Raw genomic sequence first — 26646 nt, 5'->3', positions numbered from 1 at the left:
TTTTTCCCATAAATATTGTGTGAGGGAATGACAGTATGTGTAAAGCTGTGGGGGAGGTTTGTTTTTGCCCAGTTTTGACTTTTATATTTTGCTTTACATCTGATATGATTGTGGACATGCATTGTAGTTTTAGATCAGGTTTTTTTCCTCTTCTGATAGATGCTTTAAACTGACTTATTTACTGATTTTAAAAGTTGTGAAACATCATCATTGACTGCTAAAGAATAAAGCCTCTTGGAGACATGTCTGTGAGATTATTTATTTATTAACACTAGCTGAAGATAGCTGGAATATCAAATTAAAAAAACCCTCAAAACAGACAAAAAAAATAGGTAAATTGGGCGCTATATCACTTCAAATAGCACTATATTCCAGCTTGATGGTTCTAAATCACTTTAAAATCTACATACAGTCTTGGCTAAACTTTCCTGCTGGCTTGTCTTTTGTTGACCTCTTATTGTGTTAATGTGATAAAATGTCAGAGCCACACATCAGCTTTATGCCAAGGCTGATGTTGTGATTAAAAAATTCTTAGGTCATTAAATAGGAAATAATAGCCCAGTAAATCCCTGGCTGTAATAGCTCTTAAAAGATCAGACACTCGCAGCATCCTCTTCATTTTCTTTGTTTTCAAACATGTACTGAAACATAATCTAATGAAACAAAACTGAAAAGAAAAAAAAAAAAAAACGAAGATCGTGAAAGTCACTCCATTAGAAATCTAAAAAGAGCTGTCTTGTCAAAACTGGGGTTTATTGATATGTTTTATTGTCACCATCAAGATCAGGTAAAAATTGGTTACTGCTCATTTTCAGTTTTATCAATACTACTCCAATTTTCTCCAAATATCATCTTAGGAAACTTTACAGAAAAGCTAACCAAGCTTTTTCTTTTATCCTTTCTGCTGTGGCATATGTATTATGGCTGTAAAAAAAACATTAAGAATGTGCCATAAGCAAAACTACTTAATTTAAAATAACAATTTAAAAGGTTTATTTTACTCCCTCTTTCCATTGCTTTCTCGTAATCTAATAGTCTCAATCTGAAGCAAATATTTCTGTGTAGAGGGACACAAATGTTCATTTATTTTTGTACATAATAAATGATTTTCTAAGTATAAACTGCCTTAAATAACTAATATCTAACTAATAGATATAACAGTATATCTTGTGTCTAAAACACATTTTGTAATGTTTTAAATAGATCAGGTTTCTATCTTCTGCATGACTTGTGAGATTATATTTGAAACTAGTTTGAAAAGTGTCCATCCTTAAGAATAACACATTTAAAACAAAGTTTTAGTGGAAACTTATTTCTTCCAACGATTTCTGTTTCACGCCTCTCATTTTATTTAAACAATTTAAGGCCATCACTTTCAAACCTAAAAAAAAAAAGTGAAAGTTTGTGTTCAAGAACAAAATCTATTAGATTAAATTCTCGGACTGCGTCACAAACTGATACAGCCTAATTGTTGTGAAGACCTTCCAAGTTCCTTCTGATTGCTGTCATTCCTCTGTCAGTTGCAAGGCCCATAACTCTGGGTTTTAAGTGCCAGAGCAAGATTATCCGACAGAGAGATGGTCTAAATCTATATTTAGCCTCCACTGTTGCCAAAAAGAAAGAGGGAGTCTGACAATGGGTGGCACAGATAAATAGAGGGGTACAGAATCCTAGGGCTCATCTCTGGTCTGTCCATCCTCTACTGTGGGGGCAGCTCTTTCTCAGACGCAGGTAGGGTCCCTTGTAGGGTTGTCTGTTCTTTTTGTTTTCATCTGTAGCTTCCTTGATCTAAATGCAATCTACTGTTGACGCCTCTTCCAACATTATGCTATTTTATAGAAAAAGTAAACCTGCAGACAAGCTTGTCAGTTTTTGTTTAAGTTTTTGTTTTGCTCTGTGTTGAACAAGATCTTAAAAGAGACATAAACTTTTCTGATAACTTTGTCCGTGTGAGGATTTGGGTTTTTGTATTCAGTTTATTGTCTTCATGTTTCAGTTTGAGTTTATTGTTTATTTTATTTAGCTATCTTGTTATTCTGGTTCTTGTTCCTTATGGCTTTGTTCCCTGTGCGTCAGCCATCATTCACTTCTCCTCAGTCTATTTCTTGTCTGCCTGCCACGCCCATCTACACCTGCCCCAAGCCTTGCAATCATCTCACCTGTGCCCACTTCCTCTAATTACCTCCTGCCTTTAAAACCAGGTCATCTCCTTTACCTATTCTCCTGCTGGTTTGTTGTCTATGGCCACTTGGTCTATTTTTTCCCCTGATTCTGCTCGTCTCCTGCCCATGTCCGTTCAGTTTTTGTATTTAGTTTTCGTCTTGCAGCCACGTCAGCTTTTGTTTTTGGTTTTCTTTTATTTTAATAAATTAGTTTATTTTCCAAAATGAGTCTGCACTCTGGGTTTGCCTCCTTCACCCCACACCATTACAGTTAGCAGCTCAGTGTTTTTGTTTTCTTAAAGCTATAGGTGAATGCGAACACTTCACCCAGAACTTTGAGCGGGTCAAATTTTATCTAACTGGTCTTAAGCTCCGCGCCGAACGCAGTCCTATTCGAATCTAAGGTTGATGCAAACTTTCCAAAACAGCTCGAGTTCTTATTTTTGCATGGCCAAACCTGGCTGCGCTGCAGAGCCCCGTAAGCACCCCGCGAGTTAGTGGTAAATCCCTGATCTATGCTGGGCACCGCCGGAGCACAAACAGCCCCTACAGCTGTCCGGTCTATTCGGGGAGACAGGCCACTCCAAATTCCTCTCTTTGCAGATAATCCTGAGGAGAAAGATGGGAATGAAGGGGATAAGAGGTGAGATGAGGGATGGCTTTCACTCTGGAATTTTCCAGATCCACCGGAGCAGCTTGCAACTTCATTATACGTGTTGCCATTCACAACTCGGACCTCGTCGTAAAAAAAGTGGTGAGGGACATGGAGACAGGGTTAGATGGGATGAGGAGGCTGGTGAGTGTGGCAAAACACTTTGCGTTATGATAAAGAGCCGCCTGTGAGAGGGGAGACAGGATAGGCGACGGAATGAAAACAATGCAGATGTGGATAAAAAAAAAAAACTTAAAGAGCTGAAAGGAAATGCCTTCTTCTGTCTTCACATTTTGTTCATTAAACAAAAGCAAAAGGAGTTTTCCACTTTTTATTGACTACAATCAAAATGGCAGTCTCCATGGTAGAAAAATGTGTAAGAATATATATAGTTTCCCAGTCTTAGTCTCTGCCTTGACCTAGCAAATTTAAACTTGTTTCCACTGCACAAAAAAGTTGGTCCCACATTCTTATTAGTGATTAAATTTACTGGAAATTTTTATTTTTAAAACTCATTACATGAACTTATTGTCAGCTTCAGCTCTTCTTCCATTTATTCTGCTGTTGTATTTAAATTGTGGTGTGTTTTTTTAATAACATCATAATTAAACAAAGGAGTTAGAGACTGACAGCTAGGAGTTTAATTTTATCAGTCACAATATGGCTTCACATGGGTCGGACACAACATCGCACAGAGACATTGTCTTCACAGACGAGCATGTTTTCATAATTTACAACATCATCAAGCACTCCAAGCTCAAGCTTTTCCCTTTTTTCTTGCTGCATTTCTTTTGTTTACTCTCAGCATGTGATATTCATGACAAAACTTCTATTTTATTTTCAGTTACTGTTCGATGATGTCTGTAGGTAATCCCGTTTTGTAGAATAAAGAGATTTGTCAGTGGAGGTAAAGTTTACGGAGAGCGTTTGGCTTCTTGTGTGATTGGCATCCGCTCCACAGTCAAGCGTCAGAAGTGCAGACAAACGAGCATCCAGAAAGGGCTGATAGACAAACAATGGCAACTGTTAAGTGTGTGCGTCAGTGTGTGAAGTGTGTGTTTCTAATCCCTTCTGTATCTCCTCCAGTGGGATCTCATCAGCAGGATGCCTGAGCATGTGTGAGTGATTAGACTTTGTGTTCTTAATATAGATCATTTAGTCACTCACATCCACAGTGACATAAAATGAACATGTTTGCTTGTATTTGACCGTATTATTAAATTTTTGTAAATTCTTCCTTTACAGGCAAGAGGTAAGGCCAGTTTAACACTGTGACCAATGCTTCACCTGTTGTACAAAATCCAGAAATGTTCTACTCATATGATGTTTGTATCGATAATATTCTTTTTATACAGAGAAAACCAAAGATATCAGCCTCAAGGAAGCTGATGCTTAAGGTGAGACACTTGGCCAGCTTGATTCTTTCACCTCTCCATCATGCAATACCCACATTGGACCACAAGAGGGCAACAGGGGAGAACAAATAACATCACTTCCACCATCCAGCCTCTGTCCTGACACAGGAAAGTCCCCATGTCCCCTGCCAGCCACTAAGCGTTATTTGTTTGTGCAGAGTCTGATGGTGGCAAAGGCCAAGGAGGAATTGGAACAGGAGATCCTCGTCAAAGAAGGGGAGAAACAGAAGTACCTCGCAGAGAAAGCTCCTCCTCTAAACACCAGTGGCCTCAGCCTCACTCAGCTGCAGGTAACCTGTCCCTAAATGACCTGTTCATGTCTCTTTTCTTAATAACTGGAGGCCAATGAAAGATTCTCAACAAGCTTATGGCTCTGTTTCTAATTGTTCACACATGTCTTATAACTCAACCCACACTCATCTTTTTGGAAATTGTCCATTTTTCTCTGAACATCAAAGTGATTGTTCAGATCTTAAACTTGAAGTGGGGTTTTGTGGAAAGGTGATGAACAGTTAATATCTTACCTGTTGTAGATAGCCCTTTAAATTACCTCAGTCTGGAGAAAAAATAATAATAATTCTGACTCAATGTGGATTGCCGTTGATGTAAAACAACACCAATCTCAAAAAATACACAACAATTTATAGAAATGTTATTTCATAAACCTTCAAATCTCTGTCACTTTTTAAAATTGCATTCCATTCTGTAATTTTAATTTACACCGTTTTTCTGTTGAAGAACATGATGATATTTCCACCAGGTTGCTCTGGAGCTACTGTTATCACTATTTGCACTTGCAAATAAACACTGAATTTGATGCAAATAACAACATGGGGTAAAACTGATGGTGATTTAAAGGCTTATAAAATGACATTTACATGAACCACTATAAAATGTTTAAGATTTAAATTGTTTTAAGATGACAGCTGTCCATTTTAGTCTTGGCCCTGCTTAGGCTAGCTGTTAGCTTGACAAAATGGTTGAAATTAAACTTTCTTTCTCCCAACGGAAGTCGTTCAAAGAGCTATCTGTAACTGATGAGATATTAGTTGTTCATAGCCTTTCCACAGATCCCACTTCAAAATATCTGAACTATTGCTTTAGCTTTAAAAAAAAAGAATTTCAGATGATACCTCATACAAAATATCAGTTTTGATTTTTGACCGTGGATCTGTGTTTAGGATCTGTGCAGAGAACTCCACTCCAAGATAGATGTGGTGGACGAGGAGCGATATGACATCGAAGCCAAAGTCATGCTCAACACACGCGAGGTGGGAGCTCATTATTCTTCCAGCTCACTTTCAGTCGTACAGGAAATCCTTCCTGGATGCGGCCTTCACGAGAAACTCCCGCAGCTCTAACGGGAACCATCTGTCAATGTTCCCTGTCCCTGGATCAGATTAAAGACCTGAACATCAAGGTGCTGGACCTCAGGGGAAAATTCAAGAGGCCTAATCTCCGACGCGTTCGTGTGTCCGCTGATGCCATCCTTCGCTCGCTGCTGGGCTCCAAGCACAAAGTGTCCATGGACCTCCGAGCTAATCTCAAGTCTGTCAAGAAAGAAGATACTGAGAAGGTGTGTGCAGACAGGGGTGGGGTGGGGAGAAGACACTGGCACACATGCTCTGTGCATAAAAACCAGTCCAAGAGATAAATTATAAACCCTCCTCAGGCTGTACACACGGATGTTCCTGGTACATTCATAACGTCAGAGTGCCATGGAACTCCTCAAACTGTGTTTATGTGTGTGAAAGGTGTGTTTAAACAGTCGGATAGTAGACCAGTGCAGGGTGGTGACTGTGTGTGAGAGGAGAGGAGGTGCACAACTCAACACAATGATCCTATTGTACACAGGAGAGTAGCTTTTGTACCTCTGCTAATTAGTCAGTGTGTGTGTAGGTGGGCAGATTAGTCTGTTCAGATGCATCTCTGTGTATACTTGCTCTGACCTGTGAGTCTCCGAGTGCATTACATCAGGAAACCAGTTCTACCAGTACAGTTAAGCAGATCTCTGTTCGGATCTCTCAGGGGATTCCCGCTCAATAACATCAGTTTTAATGGCTTAGCGGGACAATACGAGTTTCTGGGCCTGCTCGTCTTTACAGGTTCAGCAAACCGTTCTGGATTTGTTCCACAGCTCTTACACTGTCTGTCTTTATGTGCAGAAGAGGCCAGTCGAGGACAGCGACTGGAGGAAGAACGTGGAGGCCATGTCAGGGATGGAGGGCAGGAAGAAGATGTTCGATGCTGCCAAAGGTCCTGCTCAGTGAAAACATACGATGGGCTCATGACGTTGGAACAACACTGTTCTTCTGAGTTGGTGTTGTTCTCCCATAGTTTTGTTGTTGTTGTTGTTGTTGTTGTTTTTGCAGCTTTTGGGTTTTTCTTTGGTCATAGTCCTGCTATAGAAGTGTAAAAAATATGCTCATCTGTAAGGTTTTCTACTTGTCACTTTGTATGAAGTTTAAGTGGAAATGATTATTGTACCATAACTTTTAATTTAAAGTTGGTGTATTTATGTAAGCTTCATTTTTTTGTTTTGCTTGTTTTTGATTATATCAGATTACAAAATCTTGCACAATGTGTTTGTGCTCAGAGGGTTGAGAATGACTCTTGGTTTCTATCACATATCACATACTCTCACTCAAGTTTAGCTGTTTTTGTGTTGGCTAAAGCTGATTAGATGTGGTGGCCATCTTGAATTGGTTTGACTTAAATTTTAATTAGTTAATTGCTGGGAGTTTTATTAAAATGGGTGGCTCGTGAGACATTTTGCTAACAGGCAGACAAACACAAACACACATCACCTGCCTTTCCTTGACAGATGAAGAAAACTAAAGGTGGAGTTGTACCGAGACAAAACCTGAACAAATTAAACAACATATTTGATGTTTTTCCTTACAGATAAACTAGAAGCATGTGCTGAAGATTCACTAGTGATGACAAACTGAACAATTAAAATTAGACATACCTTTTGTCATGTTTGATCAGTGAGCCTTTGCTGCATTCGGTTGAGGCTTTTATTTGGTTACCTTTTTGAAAAATCTTAAATAGATAGTTCAGATTTTTGGAATTGGGGTTCTGTGGAATTGGTATTAATACTCAATATCTTACCTGTTGTAGAAGTCACTCAGAACATGACTAGTTTGGACTATCGGGCTGAGGTTCACTCAGAGGAGACTGACTAAAGGTTACTTGGAGCTTGGCCAAGATCAAAACAGATTTCTGCCATTTTAAAACAACTCCAATCCCCCCAAAGCAACAGTGAACACCATCTTATCTCTACACCACTCTGACTTTTCCATTAAGCACTTATTTGCATAAATGTTTATGGTTATTTGGAATGCAGAAAGAGTTGTCTGCTCTCCGTTACCAGTGATGAGAAACTTGTGTTGCAAAACAGAAAGTGTAACCACCTGATAAATATCTGAGTTCTGGTGGTTTGTATTGGCCTTCATACTGTTTTGTCGCACACACACACCTGGCAATCCTGCTCATAAACATAGCAATCATCCCAACTGTTGCACAATGTGTTATTACTGTCTTTAATAAAATTATATTTTGCACACATTTTATCACTTAAACCTGGTTCAGGAAGCTAAGAATAGTATTCTGAAGGCAACACTTTGCTAAAACTGGAAAACTTCACAGCACCTTTGCAGGATCACATCATAACAACAGCAAGAAACACAAGATATCTGTTAAACAGAAGCGCTCTGGCAATGAGTTGAATTCACTTGTACGCCAGCTGCCAATAGCAAATTATCTTTGACACGGTCGTAAAACAGTCCTCTTTAACCGCTGTTTGTTTGCATGACCATAAAACACAAAACTTTCCATAAATGCTTTCTACATGGCCTTATATGTGGATGAAAAAAAAAAAGGTTTTGCCGTGTGTTAATAAAGGCGTTTGTCAATTTCTGGTGAACTTCCCAGATGTTTGCTCTGCCTCGTATAACATTTCAGCACTTGAGGACAGTCACAGGAAAACACAAACGTCAGCTGTCAGAGAGTGACAGCTGGTGGAGAGCGATATGTAAATTAGTTCTTTTAAGACGGTTATTGTTGGACAGAAACCCATAAAACAGGCTCGTGTTTGGACATGCAGACAGGAAAGACTGAAGAATCGTGACTTCACTGATCATGTCAGCAGCTCATCCTGTTTGTTTTGGGCTCACTCTCTCTGTCCTGTATTTTGCAGGTGTGATAGATGATGTCAGACGAGGTAGACAGTGCGTGTATGTGTGTGTGTGTGTGTGTGTGCGGATCTGAACTAAACTGAACCTGGGTCAGAGTCCGACATACACATCAGAGCAAGGTGTGGCCTTGCAGCAGAGCAAACAGTCTGACTCGCGTTGTGAAGAGGCTCACTGCCACCTGCAACAAAGCCGTCCATTAAAAAAAAAAAACGCACCAAAAATATTGTTGCACACGTGCACGCACTCAGGCGTTCACCGCAACGTTTCCTCATGTGTGCACTTCCATTGTGTTTATATTAGGTGTAATTTCCCTGCCCATTGAACATGTTGTGTCTGAATGCCTTGCTTGTGATTACATTCTGTATTCATTGCAGCTCCATGTTATATCAACAATAACAAAGATCCAAACTACCACACTCCCACCATACAAGGAGAAACACTCTGTCTCTCTCCACCCCCTCCTCCCTGTCAGGTAGAGAGCTCACCTTTGTGGTCATGTGATCCCTCAGTGAGCTGCACCCGACTAAAGGTGGATATCTTTGTGCTGTAACTTTACTGCCGCTGTCAGAGTCTGCTGGTTTGGGTTTTTTTTTTCGTTCCCCGACGTTTGCGAGTGAAGTGGAAACTTTACACCGTCCCAACATGTCCATCAGTCGGAAAAACTGGTCCGCTTTGTCCAGGTAAGACTGAAATTCGAGGAACTTTTCTGGAAACTGACAGGGGAGACGTGTGTTTTAGAGCATCGCCAGCAGGCAGCCGCTGCCTTTTCTGACAGCACACTGACTTCCCACACTTTCTCTTTAATCCCAGGACCAGCTTCGGTCCTCCAACTGAGTTTCCTGCTTAGAATTTTTAAAAAAATTGTTAACTTTAACACTCATCTTGGGAATCTACATTCAACAGTTAATATTGGGGTTATTGTAAGAAGCATTTCTATGTTTCATTGTCTTAAAAAATAACTAATATTGTGAAATCCGTCTGTCTTATAAAGGAAACTTTCACCTCTTGCTGTTTAATGACCTGTCATTGTTCTTTATTCGGACTGACTTGATGAACTGAATATGCTTAGAAAACAATACAATAGCTGATGAACACGTAACGCAAGTTTTGTCTAACGGTTATTTCTGACATCCAAGGCAAGCAATTCAATGAGCCAGTCTCTGTGAATTCTTTTATCGTGTCTATCTTTTGCCCTGGCAGATCTTATCTTTCGCCCTTGTTTCATTTTTGCTGCTCACTCTGCTGGTCGCAACATTCCTCCTGATGTGTTTGTGCGCTCTGTCTCAGCCTGGCGCGTCAGTGGACGGTGGAGGATGAGGAGGAGGTGGAGAGGGAGAAGAGGAGGAGAGTGAGGAGTTGCAGTACCGCCGACCCAGACGATGACTCCTACTCTGCTCCCAGGAAATCATCCGGTGGCGATGCCACCTCTGGGACTGAACCCCCCAGTGAGGCGTCCCAGGGCCTCAGCAGGTTGGTCTTACAATCCATTCGAGAAAATTTAGAAAATGTATTGTTTTAACACTGCTCTGATGCTGGTGTGTGAGCTGCTGCCTGTCTTTCATGTAATTATCACCCACCACAAAAGGACAAAGGAGAATAATATTTTTTGTCTTTGCTTGTGTGTGTGTGTTTATTTGTCTGTTGTGTTAGCAAATAAATTGTCTGTAATTTAGTCAATTTTCCAGACTTTGCGTGTTTGTAGCTGAGAGTCATTCCCGCTTTATACTCTGAGAGCTAACCGACTGCGCAGATCTGCTTGTAGAATTTTTGCCTCTAACTATTGGAGTCAATTCTGTTGGTCTGTTAGCAAAATATCTCACGAACCACAGAACAGATTTTAATAGGGCTTTCAGAAAGTGATCATTGGGTCGACATCCACCACTGATTAGCTTCTGGAGTCAACCCTGCCACAGCTAATCAACCTTAGCCTACACCAAAATGGCTACCACTTAAGTCACATTTGCCAACATTGAGCTAAACTCTGATGTGACAGCTGTGAGTCATTCTCAACACATGCTATGAGCGCTGACAGATCTTAGAAAAATATTGCATGAGGTTGTGCAATATAACGTCATTTACAAGGTTGGACCAAAACAGCTTTAACTCCATCCCTTTTCAGTATAAGATGATCTTAGTTTAAACATCTGGCATATGTTGCATACATTGAAATGAATTGCATGTCTTCTATTTTTTTTTTCTGGCACAGGATGAGCAGAACAAAACCTTTAAAAAGTGTACAATAATTTGACTTTGACTGTACACCTGCTTAGTAAATGGAGTCGAAGCCAACAGTGACAGAATACATAAAGTTTCCTTTTATTGCCTGAATCCATAAAGTGTCTAAAACACCAGCAGCTGAGCTTCTGAACACAAAGCAGTCCTCAAAAGAAGAGAGAACCGCAGAGGCTTTTTTGTTCCAGAAACCTGATCAGACACAGGACCACGAGATCTGTTTGGCCAGTCTTTAGAAACTTCAGTGTGTGTGTCAGTCCTAAAAATGAGTGCGTTGTGCGTTTTTTTTGGATTAGCGTTGAGCAGATGCAGCTGGACTTCGTGGAGATGCTGCGGACGCGCGACGAAAGGAGGAGGATGCGGCACGTGGAGACGTTGAGGCGGCAGAAGGAGGTAGGGGAGGACGGTGCGAACGCAGGGAGCGGAGGAGAGGAGGACGCCAGGGTGGTGCTTCTGGGAGAGCTGGAGGAGGTGGAGGGGAGTGTGGTCAAACAAACATCTGACCGTCCCAGCAACAACACCAGAACTGACACTGCAAACACACAAGTGAGTTGAATGAAAAATAGTAGCAAAAACATCTCATTTTGCACTGAAAGTGGGAATGTTGATGACTTTCACTTGAACCAGAATCTGTTTCATCACCATTATCACCACATAAAGTAACAACAACCTTACTGATTAATATAAGTGAATATAATGAAGGTAACAGAACACTGAGGTGGATTTGTGTGGCAACATGCCTATGCAAAGTAGCACACAGTTAGATATGCATTCTCCATCATCCTGCAGTTACTTTTCTGCTACAGGTGGTGTCGATCCAGTACACCTGCTTCTAAACACAACTGTGAGAAACAGTCTGTTTTTTATTCCCAGAATGTGAGGAAAATTCAGAGGAAAAAAAAAAAAAATATTGCTCACAAGGACGGTTGCAATGACACAAAACTATTTTACTGGGGGAAAAAAAGTTAGTCGTAGGAAACTAAATAACTACTAATAACACCAGAAAGTAAAAAAAAAAATACTAGGTATTTAAAATACTAGGAGAAGTCGAAGTTGTTTTTTTTATTACTTTTTAAAGTGCAAAAGAGTTTAAAGAAAAATAAAACATCTTGTCTAAAATTGTTTCTGCCTCCAGAAAAGCAACACATTTATGTCTAAGATATAAGACACAAAACATGTCAAATACACATTTACCTGAGAAAAAGAAAAGTGACTTCTTTGATGTATAGCCCTGGCAATGAGTTTTACTTCTGGTCAGCAACCACTTTTTTTTACAGACTTGATAACCATTGCCCATAATACCAAAGTCAGTATAACCCAGTTCCAAGTCATTCTCAAAACATGTTGTCAAATCATCCCCGAAGTTTGAACTCCAACTCAGAAACTTATGTTTTTTATCATCATTTTATTACCATTCGAATTTGAAATTTCTGAATTCCGAATTAAAAAATGAACTTAAACACTCTCAAAGCTGGAAATCTGACTCAAAAAGTGGGAGATTCTTGACCAAACCAAAATACCGAAGTGTTAACTTTTATTTTCCGCTTCTGTAAATTTGTATCTCATTAAACTTGTCACAGAGATGGCACTGACCTGCACTACCTGTGTTCAAGCGCTTTCTAAACAATAATTAACAAATGCTGGTGTAGAGTTTCAGTTTTCCAGGCCGTGACGATCCTAAAAGTTTTATAGAAGGCAAGAAGAAAAGTCCAATTGCCTTCTATAAATCTCTTAGGACTGTGTACAGATAGCGTACACTGTCTGTAACTTTACCTTCTGTTGCATTTTTACTATAGGGCCAAAATGAAGATGAGGACAAAACATCATCTATCCAGGGACAGTGAGTTTGTGAAGTCTATTTGCAATGAAATTTGGTTTCTAAATGTTTTACCGTTGTAGTTATTGGTTGATGAAATGTTTAAATGTTCACTCTGACTCCCCAGCTCTAGTCAGAGGATTTCATCTGCATCCAGATCCATCAAGAAGATGGAGCGACTAACTCAGGTCAGTGTACGGTCATGTGCAGTTCCCTGTGATCGAAGACCTCTGATCAACCCCCTGATCAAAATCCATGCACACATAAAGGGGTAACTGCTGAGATAATAAACAAACTAATTTAGACTTCTGTCTCATGAAATCAGTTGCACACATAATACATAACAACATCTGTTGGTGAACGTGTCGCTGCAGCGTTTGATTGCAGGAACTGAAGAGAAGTTGTTTTAATTACTACTTGTACTGCTGGTAGTAATTAGCCTGGTGACTTGCCCGGGTGCGGTCCATTCATACATGTAAGTCACAATTGTCAAGTTTCACATCAGAAAACTCATCTGATGCTACCAGAAGTTGGAAACCTGAGTTAGAAATTTGGATTCATAATGGCTTCATAATCCAACATGGCTACTAAGTGCCTAAAAAATGGTGGCAGCTGCAGTAATTAAGTATTTATGAGCGCTTCTGTAAGTTTGTATCTTATTAAAACAGTTGTTCACGCAGTACATTACAAACTCAGTGTTTAGGTGTATAAAATAAGGACACATACATTGCTCCATTAGTTTGTATAGTTAATGATTCTCAGACTTGGCACTGAACAACACAGTTATCCAATTCCACTGGTTTTCCTGCTTGCAGCTGAATCACGATTTAGTTGGACGGGACGTCGTTCCCAGATCTGAGGTCCGACTTCTGAGATAAACAGTCATAAAGACTTTAATGTACTGGCAGCTTCATAAGGAAATGTTAAGGAAAAGCCAAATCTGTGGGATTCATCTTTAGTTCTTATGAGATATTTCACTTCGGTGCGAATTATAGGACCAACTCACTGAAGAAGACATTTGGAAAAGTTTCCTTCGCCGCCTGTTTAATAATGTCTTACTAAGTTGTAACTCAGTGCCACAAACAATGCCACCCTGCAGCGAGGCTGAGCCCAGTTAACTATTACCCCACGCGGAGGGAAAATGCGTGTTAATCATTCTCCACATTGTGTGACAAACAAAAACTACACATTGGAGCTCGACAGATGTTTTGGGTCGGGTAAACCCTAATGAGCATTCACTCATATATTCTGGTGGCAGCTGACGTCTAGTCAGCTGGTTCTGATTCTAAATGTTTGCCAGTTTGAGCCAAAAGTGAGCAAACACCTGGCACAGGTTTGTAACCTGGACTTGGGCACGAGTCTTGGGTGTGCCTCATAGCGTTGCTGAACTCAGTTCTGGCTTCTGGTCTGACAGATTTGGGTCAACATAGAGCCAAATAATGAATTGAATTTCTAATATTTCTAAATATTGATTAAGTTTGATGAATCCTTATACATACATGTGTCAAACATGGCATTTATGAGGGATATATGCATTAAACCATGTTTTTAGACCAGTGCAGGGTGCAGTTTCAGGTGGGAAAGTCTTGAATTCTTTTTTTCAGGTTTTGCACTTTTCCTGTGAATCAAATGAGCATGCAAATAATGTGTAGGTCGTTTATAAAGTGTTCTCAAGGTCACAATATGAACTTTATCTGTTATCACATAAAGCAGCTCCATTACGTCCACACCGTGTTATCTAACACAAGGTGTGTCTCGGGTACATCTGAACAAAAGCTTGCTCTCTGTGCGGTTATGTTGATTGTCTTCCCTTTTCATGTTTTTAATTAGCAAGAAAAAGAAGAATCCCCCAGGAGAGACCCTGAGCCTGATGCCAAACCAGCACCCAGCCCAGCTCGCAAGTTTGTCAGGTTAACAATCAGAATTTCTGCTTTTTTTATGTATTTCATAGTTTAGTCAACATTAAAGATTAAATGTAGGTTAAACATTTTATTTATTAGATAAGTGTTATTAATTCCCCTATATAGAATAAATAAATAAAAGAACTAGAACTATTATTTTTCCAGTGCAAATTTTATTATGCTGGATTTTTTGTTTTCAAATTCAACCAAGTAAATTTTCATTCTAATTAAATTGCTCATGAGAGACAATTACTGTATATTAGTTCAAACATTTTATACAGTTAACTTAAAAAGAAATCTCAAACAAACCAGCCTCTGCTTGTGCAAAATCAAGAGCTGCAGTAGCTGCAGAAAAGACCGAAGCAGACTGGAACCTCTGGTTTTCTCTTAGACTGCAAACAGGTTCTTCTTTGGATCTTTTCATTGTCTTAACACAAGAAAGATTACTGTAAGCCTTTCCTGTTTTTGTCCAGCCTTTTTTTTTTCGTAACCCCAGCGTGAACCTAACAGGGCACACAAACCTGCAGAAACATACCTCACTCATTCATTTTAAAGGATAAAAAGATTCCCCCCCTGCCATCATTTATCTGTCAAATGATCTACAAGTGCGCACACGTTTCTGGTGTTGCAGTTCTGTGTCCATCTCCCTCGACAAGACCGCGGCTCCCATGAGCCCTTCTTCTCCGAGGGATCCCTTTTCACCCCGAGAACCCTGGTCCTCACCCTGCCAGAGTCCGTCTCCGCATGGAGCCCAAAGCCAAATTCAGAACGGACACACACAGGAGGTAATTCAACACACACACACACACAAATATTCTGAGAGATGACATCATTTGAAGCTTTATCTAAGCTTCTTGTTTTGCTTGTCAAATAAAAATGCAAAGTGCTCATCAAGTGCGGAAGCGGAACCTTTTGCTTTCTTTGTAAAGTGACTGGAGATGGTGTCTGCTGGAAATTAGCAGCAGATCAATAAAACTGAGTTTGTTTTAAGTGCAGAACATAACGACTCAGTTCACAAGAAGAAGCAGCACCCTCTGCTGTCTGAGGACTGAAAGTGCCAACCCTTATGGCAATAAAACAAACAGATCAGCCCAGAAGGAAAAAAAAAACAAAAACATATGCATGAGCTCATTCTGATTCCATGTGAAACTAACTTTATTTGTGTTTTATTATCTCAGCCCTGTTTGAATAGTCCTTCAGCTGATGGGAAGTTTGAACAAACAACCAGACCTGCCTTCACCAGACAGAGCTCCAGGACTATATCGTTCAGGGTAAACACACACACACACACACACACACACACACAGATACATTCATGGACGCCTTCCTCCTGCTAAATTCAAACATTAACTTTTGCCAATTTGACTTTTAAAACGCTCATTTAATCTCACATCAGCTGACGATCTTATCGGCTCTGGATAATTTGCGTGTGCAGCTCAAGCTCCAGGCTGACACTGACAGCTGAAGGATTATTTCCAGGCTTTTACTGCTGAACGCCTGCTTTGTTAACACCTGAACACATCACGAGAGTGGAGATAAATGTGCACTAAATGCTGCCATTCGGACAGCTGTAAGGACACAGACACACACTCACTTTGGCTTGTTTTTGACACAGATGATAAAAAAGAAAGAAGAGGAGAGTGTGCCGCTGCAGAGGAGGTGAGGGAACATCCTAATTTGTGCTTTTAGGCTCTTTGAATTTGCTGCTTTCGCTGTTTGTGTGCGTTTCTGACTGCTTTATTGTTTTGTAGTGCAAGTGTGAGGATGGCCTCCAAAAAGTTTGAACCTAACACAGTAAGATGACAACTTTATTTAGGCTGATATTTGGTCCTATCATGTTTTCTAAAACCTTTTGATTCAAAGAATGGTTTGAAAACACAGTTCTGCTTCTGTTTTGACCAGGACCAAAATGGAGATGAGGACAAAACCTCATCTTTTCAGAGAAAGTGAGTTTGTGAAGTCCGTTGTTTTTAATACTGATGAAGTTGGGTTTTTGGTGTTTCTGTTTCTAAATGTTTAATGATTGTAGATGTTGGCTGAAGAAATTAATACACACGTTTTTTTTTTTTTTTTTGCTTTTCTAGCTCTAAACAAAGGGTTTCATCCAGATCCATCCAGGAGAAGATGGAGAGACTGGCTCAGGCAGCGCAGGTCAGTGTACAGTCATCACACACACACACACACACACTTCCTTACATATAGAAAAAACACCAAAATTAAAACAAAGAAAAGAAAAAGACGAAAAAAATTTTTGTTTTGGTGGCAAGTTTAGGTCTCTGCATTATCTTTTAAAATGGTTTTGTTTATATATTTACAGTTCTTAATAAGTAAGTTCTGTTCTTTTTTTAATTTCTCACATTTTTATGCTCATTTTTTAAATTTAAAAGCAGACTACTTTTTTCTCATAGTCCATGGGCACTTATAGCAGTTTTAGGTGGCAATTTTTTTTGTGTTGCAAAAGTAAAAATGCATAAAAATCAACATAAAACATTTGCTTGGTCTGTGTTGAAATATTTTCAGTTTAAGTTGTTTTAAATTAGAGTTTTGACTTGTTGTCTAATGCAGTTAAGATATTTAGCTCCTTATTACACAATTATTTTACAAAAACCAATCAGAGTAAAAAATAAAAAAAACTTTAAAGATCTTTGAACTTAATTATTGTCATTTTGCCTCCTTTGTTGGATTGTTTCAGTCATAAGTCGAGATCGGTTCCAGCACTTATGATTGTCCTTGTTGCAGCCTTCAGTTATCATCTTTTCCTTTAGATTCTTCATGGTGGTTTTATTAACTGAGAAGAAATCCTAATAATCATTTATAACAAAAGGTCTGGGCTGGATTTACAGAGAGTTACAGCTCCAGTGTAGTCTACATCAGCTGTAGATTTCCTCAGCTCTACCTCCCGTATGTCCTCAGAAATCCGAAGTGGCCCGGTCTCCAGATGTGACCCAGAGGACCCTGTGCCTGCTGGAAGAGGTCTCCAGGAAACGAAGCCTCTTTGAGAAAGAAGAGAAGGAGCAGAGCCCCACCAGCCCTGGAGTTTCCAGACAAGTAAACTTGTCTTTTGCGATTGAGCTTTTAGCTCCGTATTAAACGTATGTGGACTTGAATATGAAAGAAATAAATCACATGTGTCTTTTTATCAGGAATTCAGAAGCTTCACATCAGGGATGTCAGAGCGGGTCAACCACTGGCTCAACAAAACCAACCAACCTGGGTCTCCTCTAAGTCTTGTAAGGCTGCTCTTCCTTCAGGCCCCCTGTGTCATTAACTAATAAAACTGCTCCATTTGGACACCAGGGAGCAGCAACACTCTTTATTCTGGGTGTCCTGGTTTCTGCAGGATCTGATCTCTTCTTCCTGCTGCTTTCATTTTACTGCTGTTGAAGTTTGTTTTGGGAGCATATAGGTCAAATAAAACGGACTCTCGGTAACTGGGTTGGAGTGGAAGTCAGTGACATAAATCAGATTAAAACTATTGCTTAAAAAAAGGGATTCTTTTAGGTTTTCTCTAACCACGGTTGTTTGAAAAACTATATAACACAATACTACTTTAGATTGCCAAAAATACAATTATATGATAGACCTGGAGTCCAGTTTTTACTTTAGAAGCATAGTTTTAATGCTTTAATGTTTCTATAGCATATGTGTTATTAGTTGTTAGTTTTGCTAAAAGGATGGTATATATATATTTTTTATTTTTTTTGGTTATTGTTCTTTACAGATACAATATTTTCGTACATCACAAATAGTGCATTACTTTAGTTTGTTTGTTTTTTTGTTTTTATCTGTGCAAAAGGATACATGATCATCTGTCCTTTTTCTGTTTGCAGGACTTGAGACATGTGGACATCAGCAGTAAGAGGAGCCTGTTTGAGAACAGAGGGGATGAAAGCGTCTCAAAGATCAGCCCTGGAAAAATCTACAAGTGATGGACAGTCATTTATAACGCTTAACAGTTAAGTCTTCTGACCCACGTTGAACAAAAAGAACAAATGAGAACCCAAACGTGGGTAGTTTTTTTGCTATTTAACTTGTAACTACGCTTAAATAAAGCTAATAAAGCAACGCTGGAACTTCAACAATAAATTTATGTTGAACGTGTAACGACGGACTCTCTGTGTTTATGTTTACAGAGGCAGCAAAGACTTGGATTATTATTGGATGCCATGACTGACCTTTTGTTTCTTCAAGACTTCTTCTTCACTGCGAAAGCAGTCAAGATGAACAGCACATGCTGAGAATTTGCTTTAGAAAATTGATGGGAGGATAAATACTTTCCAGTTTGGAGGCTTATGTCTTACGCTTTTGTGTTGCTTCTTCGTGCATGTAATGTTTTATATGTCAAAATACAAGAGAAAGCTGTTTAATGAGTAAGTACATTAAGTTGGAGGCAGCGTGAGAAGATTTAAGAAAAGAGAAGCGATATTTGTTGACATTCCTCAGTGCTTTTGCCTTATCTGTTAATTTCTCAGGCACTTTAAACAGGTACAAGTCTTCAAGCTAATGATGTTTACTGAAAGCTGAAGTTGTAATTTAACAAACTTTTAGCCCTTTTAGATAAATTTTGCCTGTTTGAGGAATAAAAGGTTCTACTTTTACAAGTGTCCCGAGTGAGTTTCTTTAACGGCATCCAGGCTGTAATGAAAGCAGATCCTTCAGCTTATCTCAGAGGGAGCAGGATGTGGATAAGGGCTGCATGCCTGGGTTTTTATCAGAGACAGGGTGCCATAGAAGGGTGAGAGTGTGTGTGAGTCATTTCTGGGAGCCACTCAGGCTTTGTCTGGATCTTTTTGGCCCCTCAACACCATGGCCATGCTCACAGCGGCCTTTTTTGGAAGTATCAAGCACGCACTATCTAAAAAGTTATTAATAACGCAACAAGTGGGCCCTGAAACCTTTTCTCCCATGACACGGACGATTCCCCTGACTCTCGCCTTAGTTAGTTGCCAGTGAAGGTAACTGCACACCGAGTCTGTCCATTATCCTTCTTTCTTCTTCACTCTTCTGACTCCTCAGGTGAGATTAGAATCAACATTCGGTGCAAGAAAGGGACCTCCAGCTGGATATAAAGAGTCTGCGTTTGATATTCAGATTCCCCGCTGCTCACCTGGACGTGCCCAACCATGTCGGACTACGAGGAAGTGGTGGAGGAGTACGAGGAGTACGTTCTTTTGTTCTGTCTTAAAAACACTGAGCACGTCTCCATGACTACACTCACAGACCTCACAAATGTTTTCCTAACAGCTAAAACCTTTGGCAAAGTAATGTCAGACTGTGATGTATTTCTGATTGGGTTTTTTTTTTTTTTTTGGAGCAATGACAATAAGAAAGTAAAAAAAAAATTGTTTGTTTTTCACAGGGAGGTGGAAGGTAAGACCTCACGACTCGTCAGACACAACCATGCTGTAGAAAGATGTGAGGTGCTGTTTGAACTGCGGCCGCGCTCTGCAGGAGGATGTTTTCTCAGACTAATCCAGTGGGCTTTTTATAGCAGCCTGCTGCTACTGTACTCACCTGTGCTCTGAAAGACGAGCAAACCTTTTCCTAAGTAAATCTTTTGTGAATGAAAAGTGAAATTGTCCGTGAACGCTCAGCTTGTTTGTCAGCTCAGAATAAGGCTGTCAAAGCTGTAGGTAGGAACAATTAAGACCTACAATCTACACACAATGGAAATTATAGCTTCATAGTCATTATAGGGGTTAACTTCTTCTTTTTCTATTGCTCAATGCATTTGCTTTTTACTTTTTTTTTTTTGTTTGGTAAGTCAAGATAGCATCAGAGGCATCATTCCAAAGTCAATGGCTGCTGTAAAACCACAGTTTGCATTTATTTTTATGTGTTTTCCTACTGTGTGGATTGTACTTCCTCATGTTCCCGGTTCAAAAGAAGAGGAGGAGACCGCTGAAGGTATTCACACCCGTAACGTTCTGACACTGATAAATGACACTCAGTAAATTGTTTTTAGTTATGTTTCTATACAACAAATCAAATGTTACCATAGCAGCAGGTAGATTGAAAACCATCGCTGATCCTGAAAGTGATTATGCTTGTGTTAAACTGACCGGGCTGCCGGTCCAACTGACCAGCTCTTTGCTTCCTTCAACCAGGAGAGCAAGAAGGGAAGGAGGAAGAGGACCAGGCCGAGGAAGGTGGGGGTTCTGCATTCAGAATAATTAAGCAGACAAACTGGATGAAAAGATGATGTGAAGTCATGGTATCAGTTGTTTTTTTACCTTTTCTGTACAGTCAGAAACAGAGATGAAGCTCAATGAAAACCGGAGAAAATAAACCAATATCATTAGGGAAAAGGAGGCCTGTTACTAAATGAAGTTATTTAGCACATCATCTTAAGTTTCAATGGGTCATTCAACCCAGAATTATACAGAACTATACATTAACAAAGAAAAAAAATTCATACTCAGTCATGTATTGAAGCTGAAATAAATAATACATATCTAAAATGGGAAGGAAAAGGGTTGTAATTATATATTTTTCTCATATTTCAATGTGTGCTGTGTTCCAGTATTGATCTACTCAGGGTGTCATTTCACACATGCACAAAGCCACCAGGAAACATACTGTACCAGTTCTTGAGTGTTGCAAGGTTTAAATAGAGGTGTGTGCACATTTTAATTACTCTGGGGTGTAGTTTTAAAAATGTTTGTATATAAAATCCAAAATCCTCTATTAGAGCAAAACAAAGATTAAAAGACATGAAGTTTTTGCCGTTTTTTTTTTTTTATTGTAATTAATCTTTTCACCCCCATTATGAGCTCCTGGAAAAAGGGCAGGTCGGTGACTGAGAGACTTGAAATAAATCAGCGATCTCTCACTGGTATGTGATTACAACTTCTCTCTGTGCCAGCAGAGGCTGCACAGGAGGGAGGCGAATCTGCTGCGGCAGAGGAGGCCGATGAAGAACAAGGTGAGATTTTTTTATGTTATTTTTTTTTTTAAAAGGTGGAACAATGCTGTCTTGTTGTCTCTGACTGTTCGTTGGGTGAGCTTGCCAGAGATTACCAAACAAGACAACATCCATGTCTGGCGTTGGTCATGTGCTGACAGCTGAACGGGGGTGATTAATGCTTCCACCCATAACCAGCAGTTGCAGCAGACATGGAGATAATCTGCTGTTAATGTTACATTTCAGTTTGGAATGTGACAGTCAGCAAGTCCTGAGAAGTCATACGGACATGTTTACTTAGTCAAACCAGACGTAGCAACTTCAGATTCATCTGCAGGCCTCCGATCCCTCCCAGCCCTGAGGCCCTCGATCATTAGTCAGATTCACTGTTTAGGTATCAGTCTCTCTCGCTCTGCTGTCTGTCACACGCCATAATGGGAGGCATGTTAGTCAGAGCCTGTCTTGTGTCTGTGCCTAATTTTTATCTTCAGTTTAGCAAACAGCATGTGAGGCACGGTTCCTGGATGTGTTACACATCAGACTGAAGAAAGTCACCTTTTTACTGGCTGAAAAATTACTACTGTGGAGTCATTCGCTGGTGAAAAACATTTTCAAGTCTGGACAATATTATGTGTGCGACTGATTCAATGAGATGCAAACCGAAAGAAATGCAACTAAACAGTTAATTAGCTTTCATCCCTGTTTGCTCACCTCAAGTTGAGGTCAGGCTGGTTAGGAATCAAGTCAGAGGAAAAGTGAGGGTTGAATGTTTTTGTTTTTTTCTGACTTTTAACTCATAAAGTCTAATTTCAAATTACAAATGGAGCGCACCATAAACATTAGCATGGCAGCATTGTTAGTTTTTAGTTTTGAGAACAAAATTCCTTGTGGGGTTTATTTTCACAAGATTTTACATGTTTTGTGCAGCTTATGAGTCAGCTAAGCTGCTCAGGTAGTCTCCACCTGGGAGGTATTCCTTTTCAAAAAGGAAACTTGCTCCAGCTACTTTTTCTCAGCAACATCAACACGAAACATTTTTTTACTGTCTGCCCAGAAACTACTTCATACTTTAGTCAAATAATTTTTATAGCGACTCAGTGGATTATTGACTCAAGAGCAATTTGTACCATTAAGGGAGGGGAAATATCAAAGAGGTGTAACCTGTGTAAGTACTAAATGGAAACGATAAACCAGTGTATAAGTATAAAATAGGCTTTTAAAAACAATAAAGAAAGAAACACTAAGCTTTGACCCACTTCCTTGTTGGTATTTGTCAGAATACCTTTCAGAGACCACTGATACCAAGCCTTTTTTTGGCAACTGACTGCTTATTATCGAGACTTGTTTCTTTAGACAACAATACTTACCGAAGTGTATTTATGGTATGCAGCACATGATGGAGCACTTTACTTTCGACAACACAGATAAGAGCACATATAGTAGAGGCATTTTTCTACGCTCGATGTTTGGATTTGTTTCAATAGCCCTTTGAGCCTGAGTTGCATTGAAATGTTAACCGGGCTGATCAGGCTCGGTTAAATTTAACCATATTACGTATTTGACCAAGGCTATCGCAAAATCTCACATGGTCTTTTTTATTTGGTTTCAGGTGGAGGAGAGGAGGGAGAGGAGGGAGAAGGTACCACTGTTCATTGAAATGAATGCTGGCACGCCTTACGGCTTATGTGCTTGTTTTTTCTTGCTAGTCTTTCTTCAACTCGTGCCAGATTTTGAAGCCGGTGGAGTTCCTGCTAAATTAAATTCCCATCTATTGTCAAAACAGAGAGGCTCCATTGCCAAAACTTGGTCAGGCTTCCTGGCAAGTTTTGGTGTTGCCTTGGTGAATAAGCGAGAGAGTCAGTTTGTGTGTGGTCTGGGGGGGACTCATTATTGTCTTCTTTTTTTTTTTCCTATTTCAACAGAGGAAGCCAAACCAAAGTTCAAGTAAGTAACACAAATAGATTAACACACACACAATTATTGTTTCTAAGATTACACTATAATTGTAGAAACTGAACAAAAAGTAGTTGGAAAGTTCTTAGAAGATCATCAGGATCAGTTATGAGGACTGATAGAGCACTCATGTCTGCCGGGCAATATTATATGTGATGTGTCAGCAGTCAGACTGTCCTAAAACCAACAAAAAGTTAAAAAAAACAACTTTCTGCAAGGAGCAACAGAAAGAAATTAGCTTGCAGTTATGTCAGCAAAACTGAATGTGCAGTTAGACATGAAAATGTTTGAATACTGGGGCAATTTATATTGTTCAAACCAAAGTATGAATGCAGGAATCACAGCTTTTTGTGATGCACCTGACAGCTTACTTAACTTCTATTTGTTTGTTTTTTTATTTAAAATCCTGCTGGAAATGCTTGACTTGTGATTAAAAGCAAACCTTTCATCTCACTAACAGACAGAAATATTAGGTAGTTCACATTTGTTAATGAAAAAAAAAGTGGCATGCTTTAAAATAATTGAAATACTTTTTGACAGATACGATCAGGCAGGAGCCCCCATGGGCTATGATGTTTGTGGACGACATTATGATCTGTAGTGAGAGTAGGGAGCAGGTGGAAGAGAGTCTGGAGAGGTGGAGGTGGGCTCTGAAGAGAAAAGGAATACAATTCATTAGAAGCTAAACAGAATATACTGTATGTGTGTGAAGGAGAGAGATATGGGTGTGGCAGTGCAGGGTTCAAATGTGGACACAGGTAGAATTTAGCAGTTTCTCTCCGTTTCCACTCTGAAGATTGAGATTATGCAGTGTCAAATGCTGTGCACTTTAGCTAAGTGAAAGGAAAAATACAGACATGAAGAGGCATCTTCTGTGGAATCAGTTTGAACAGGCCAGAACTTGCATAACTGCATTTTATGATACTTATTTTACACCAGCAGTGATATCATCTAACATTTCCTCTTGTATTTCTTACCATATTTTACACTTGACACTTCTACTTGCAGGCATTAACTCACTGTTGCTGCTGCTTTATCTGATTTGTTTCAGGCCTTTTATCATGCCAAACCTTATCCCTCCCAAGATCCCAGATGGAGAGAAGGTGGATTTTGATGTAAGCGATGCATTCGCTGTCTCTGTCAAAGAAAGTGTTTTGTAATTCGGAGCATCTTTGGACTGTTGCTAGAAACATCTGATTCAAACCTGCTTTGACTCAGCATTTCTCTGACTTTGAGATCAAATGAGTACATGTGTACTGCGTTGATGCAACACTGATGGTATCTCTGGTGGCGTGTTTCTGTAGGACATACATCGTAAGAGGATGGAGAAGGACCTGATGGAGCTTCAGACTTTGATTGAAGTCCACTTTGAAAGCAGAAAGAAGGAAGAAGAGGAGCTCATTAGTCTCAAAGAAAGAATTGTGAGTGCGTTACATTAAAAGTTGGTAGAAATGCTAACCCTGTTTTCACACACAACAACAAGGTGTCTGCACTCAGATGTTTTATGGCCAGACGTGATGACCTGTGTTTCAGGAAAAACGTCGCTCAGAGCGAGCAGAGCAGCAGAGGATCCGCAGCGAGCGGGACAAAGAGCGCCAGAAGCGTCTTGAGGTAGAGTCCTGGTCTGGTTTTATCCCAGGGACCAAATCTGGGGTCATTTCCTTTTTTTTTTATTATTGCTTGCTGCCACAAAAGGCGGGTGATCTTGTCTCAAACTACAAGATAGATTTTAACAAAACTCAGAAAGTAATTACTTAATCATCTGCAGCTGATTAATTTTTGGAGACAAGCCGATTTAAGATGGCCACAACAGCTAGTTGACCTGAAAAAATAGAAAAAGGGCTATAATCCAATTATTTTTTACAGATGTTGAGCTATAATTTGTCCTGGTAGTAGCTGAGAGTTATCTCCAACATATACTTTGAGCACTAACAGATCACACAAGAGATTTTGTTGGCATGTAAAGCAGTGGTTGATTTCTTTAAGACACTTTAATTTCATTTGGTGCTTTTTTTGAACTAATGTCTGTCTTGGTCAGGACACTCTTGTAAAGGAGACTGAAGAATTTTTGTTTCCTGGTTAAAGAAAGTTCTAACTATTTATCTAATGCAGTTCCTCCACCTGCCAACACTTCCAAGTGGTCATTTTCATCTTTGGGTCCATGTTTCCTCAGGAGGAGAGAGCTCGTAAGGAGGAGGAGGAGGCGAAGAAGAGGGCAGAAGATGACGCAAAAAAGAAAAAAACCCTGACTAGCCTCCATTTTGGTGGCTACATGCAGAAGTTGGTGAGCACTTTATGTAGTTGTTGTTGGTTTTTGTTTTTAGGAGATTTTAATGGTAAAATGTGAATAGAGCAGTGTGTGTGTGTTGCACTTTAACAGAATGAAAAACGAAGTGGTAAAAGGCAGACAGAGAGAGAGAAGAAGAAGAAGATCCTGAGTGAAAGACGCAAATCTCTGGACATTGAAAACTCGAGTCAGGAAGGACTCAAGTGGGTGGAGAAATGTGCAGTTGTCGCCGTGTGGTAATGTAGAATGATTATAATGTACAGATTTATCCTCCCCCCCTCCACCCCCCCCCCCACACACACACACACCCACAGAGAGAAAGCCAAGGAGTTGTGGGAGTGGATGTACGAGCTGGAGGCTGAGAAGTTTGATCTGCAGTATCAGTTCACCAGGCAGAAATACGAGGTGTGTGTGCAACGGTGTGTAACATATTACATAAGTTAAACAAAACACCTTGCAGGAGTATCAGTTCCATGTTGTCTTTTTTTGTTTTGTTCCAGATTAACGTGCTGAGAAACCGTGTGAGCGACCACCAGAAAACGTGAGAAATAATATTTTTGTTGCAAAACCTGTTTACCACTTAACCACATTGCCCTCAAGCCACACCCTCGTGAGCCTCCTCGAGGCTCTGATGCAAGTTCTTCTGGCTCGTTAGTTCACTTGCCACTGAAACAAGCTTGTGCTGCAGATTCAGTCATGGTTAGGTGGCAAAGTTCTTTTCTCAGCGGCTTTTGTAGTCAAACAGACCGGGCCTCAGTCGTCGACCTCATGACCTGCTTTGTGCTTTCTGACAGATCCAAGAGGACCAAGCGAGGCCTGAGGAAGTAGATGCTAAAGAACAAATTGAGCTGTGTAATCATCGACTGCTTTCTGGGGGATTTTGCCTCAAACCAAGGCCTGGCTTTCCTGCCACACCCAAGTCACGCCTGTTCCTAATACCACCACCTTCTGGCATTTAGCTCCAGTTTTTCCAGCTCCTTCTCATTCTCGTTTTCTTTTCTTTTTATCTTATTCCCATTTTTTTTTTGGTGGGGAATAAGTATAAATGTTTAAAGGTGTAAATTAAATCAAATTTTAATAACCAGTAAGTTCAGGTGTATGTGTTCACAAAACAACTGCCCTGAG

General features: G+C 39.9%; 3 protein-coding genes across 5 annotated transcripts; all 3 read left to right on the top strand.

Annotated features, from left to right (window-relative positions):
* Positions 1–1645: 1645 nt before the first annotated feature.
* On the top strand, positions 1646–8149 carry tnni1a (troponin I type 1a (skeletal, slow)). 2 transcript variants are annotated; one of them, XM_017415007.3, is made up of 8 exons: positions 1646–1731; positions 3901–3932; positions 4060–4066; positions 4170–4211; positions 4388–4519; positions 5411–5500; positions 5629–5805; positions 6395–8149. In XM_017415007.3, the coding sequence occupies exons 2-8, from the start codon at positions 3919–3921 to the stop codon at positions 6497–6499; spliced, it is 567 nt and encodes a 188-aa protein (XP_017270496.1). In that variant the 5' UTR covers positions 1646–1731; positions 3901–3918; the 3' UTR covers positions 6500–8149. The 2 variants fall into 2 exon arrangements, with proteins under 2 accessions (XP_017270496.1, XP_024861469.1); XM_025005701.2 differs by lacking the exon at positions 1646–1731 and adding an exon at positions 2359–2805.
* Positions 8150–8927: 778 nt separating this feature from the next.
* On the top strand, positions 8928–18975 carry lad1 (ladinin). The gene is made up of 16 exons (XM_017414982.3): positions 8928–9108; positions 9716–9898; positions 10957–11206; positions 12457–12500; positions 12604–12664; positions 14307–14386; positions 15009–15162; positions 15556–15648; positions 15993–16036; positions 16129–16171; positions 16280–16323; positions 16462–16528; positions 17291–17425; positions 17521–17607; positions 18208–18332; positions 18511–18975. The coding sequence occupies exons 1-15, from the start codon at positions 9071–9073 to the stop codon at positions 18304–18306; spliced, it is 1422 nt and encodes a 473-aa protein (XP_017270471.1). The 5' UTR covers positions 8928–9070; the 3' UTR covers positions 18307–18332; positions 18511–18975.
* Positions 18976–19122: 147 nt separating this feature from the next.
* Positions 19123–26605, top strand: tnnt2a (troponin T type 2a (cardiac)). 2 transcript variants are annotated; one of them, XM_017414955.3, is made up of 15 exons: positions 19123–19393; positions 19469–19538; positions 19737–20284; positions 20485–20526; positions 21246–21302; positions 22891–22920; positions 23204–23225; positions 24286–24349; positions 24539–24655; positions 24768–24845; positions 25408–25518; positions 25615–25724; positions 25836–25926; positions 26022–26062; positions 26316–26605. In XM_017414955.3, exons 3-15 carry the CDS (start codon positions 20176–20178, stop codon positions 26347–26349), a joined length of 906 nt encoding a protein of 301 aa, XP_017270444.1. In that variant the 5' UTR covers positions 19123–19393; positions 19469–19538; positions 19737–20175; the 3' UTR covers positions 26350–26605. The 2 variants fall into 2 exon arrangements, with proteins under 2 accessions (XP_017270444.1, XP_017270445.1); XM_017414956.3 differs by lacking the exon at positions 22891–22920.
* Positions 26606–26646: the final 41 nt, after the last annotated feature.

Source organism: Kryptolebias marmoratus, linkage group LG8 (assembly GCF_001649575.2).
Source record: "Kryptolebias marmoratus isolate JLee-2015 linkage group LG8, ASM164957v2, whole genome shotgun sequence".
Lineage (NCBI taxonomy): Eukaryota > Metazoa > Chordata > Actinopteri > Cyprinodontiformes > Rivulidae > Kryptolebias > Kryptolebias marmoratus.
Note: the sequence above shows the minus strand (reverse complement) of the source record. Positions and strands in the feature narration are given on the sequence as shown.

Coding starts and splice junctions, on each gene's coding strand:
- tnni1a (XM_017415007.3), top strand. Junction 4,212..4,387: donor CAAGGAAGCTGATGCTTAAG/GTGAGACACTTG, acceptor TTGTTTGTGCAG/AGTCTGATGGTGGCAAAGGC. Junction 4,520..5,410: donor TCAGCCTCACTCAGCTGCAG/GTAACCTGTCCC, acceptor ATCTGTGTTTAG/GATCTGTGCAGAGAACTCCA.
- lad1 (XM_017414982.3), top strand. CDS start 9,071: ATGTCCATCAGTCGGAAAAACTGGTCCGCTTTGTCCAG. Junction 16,529..17,290: donor GACTGGCTCAGGCAGCGCAG/GTCAGTGTACAG, acceptor GTATGTCCTCAG/AAATCCGAAGTGGCCCGGTC. Junction 17,426..17,520: donor GCCCTGGAGTTTCCAGACAA/GTAAACTTGTCT, acceptor TCTTTTTATCAG/GAATTCAGAAGCTTCACATC.
- tnnt2a (XM_017414955.3), top strand. CDS start 20,176: ATGGCTGCTGTAAAACCACAGTTTGCATTTATTTTTATGTGTTTTCCT. Junction 24,656..24,767: donor TTAGTCTCAAAGAAAGAATT/GTGAGTGCGTTA, acceptor CCTGTGTTTCAG/GAAAAACGTCGCTCAGAGCG. Junction 25,927..26,021: donor TCACCAGGCAGAAATACGAG/GTGTGTGTGCAA, acceptor GTTTTGTTCCAG/ATTAACGTGCTGAGAAACCG.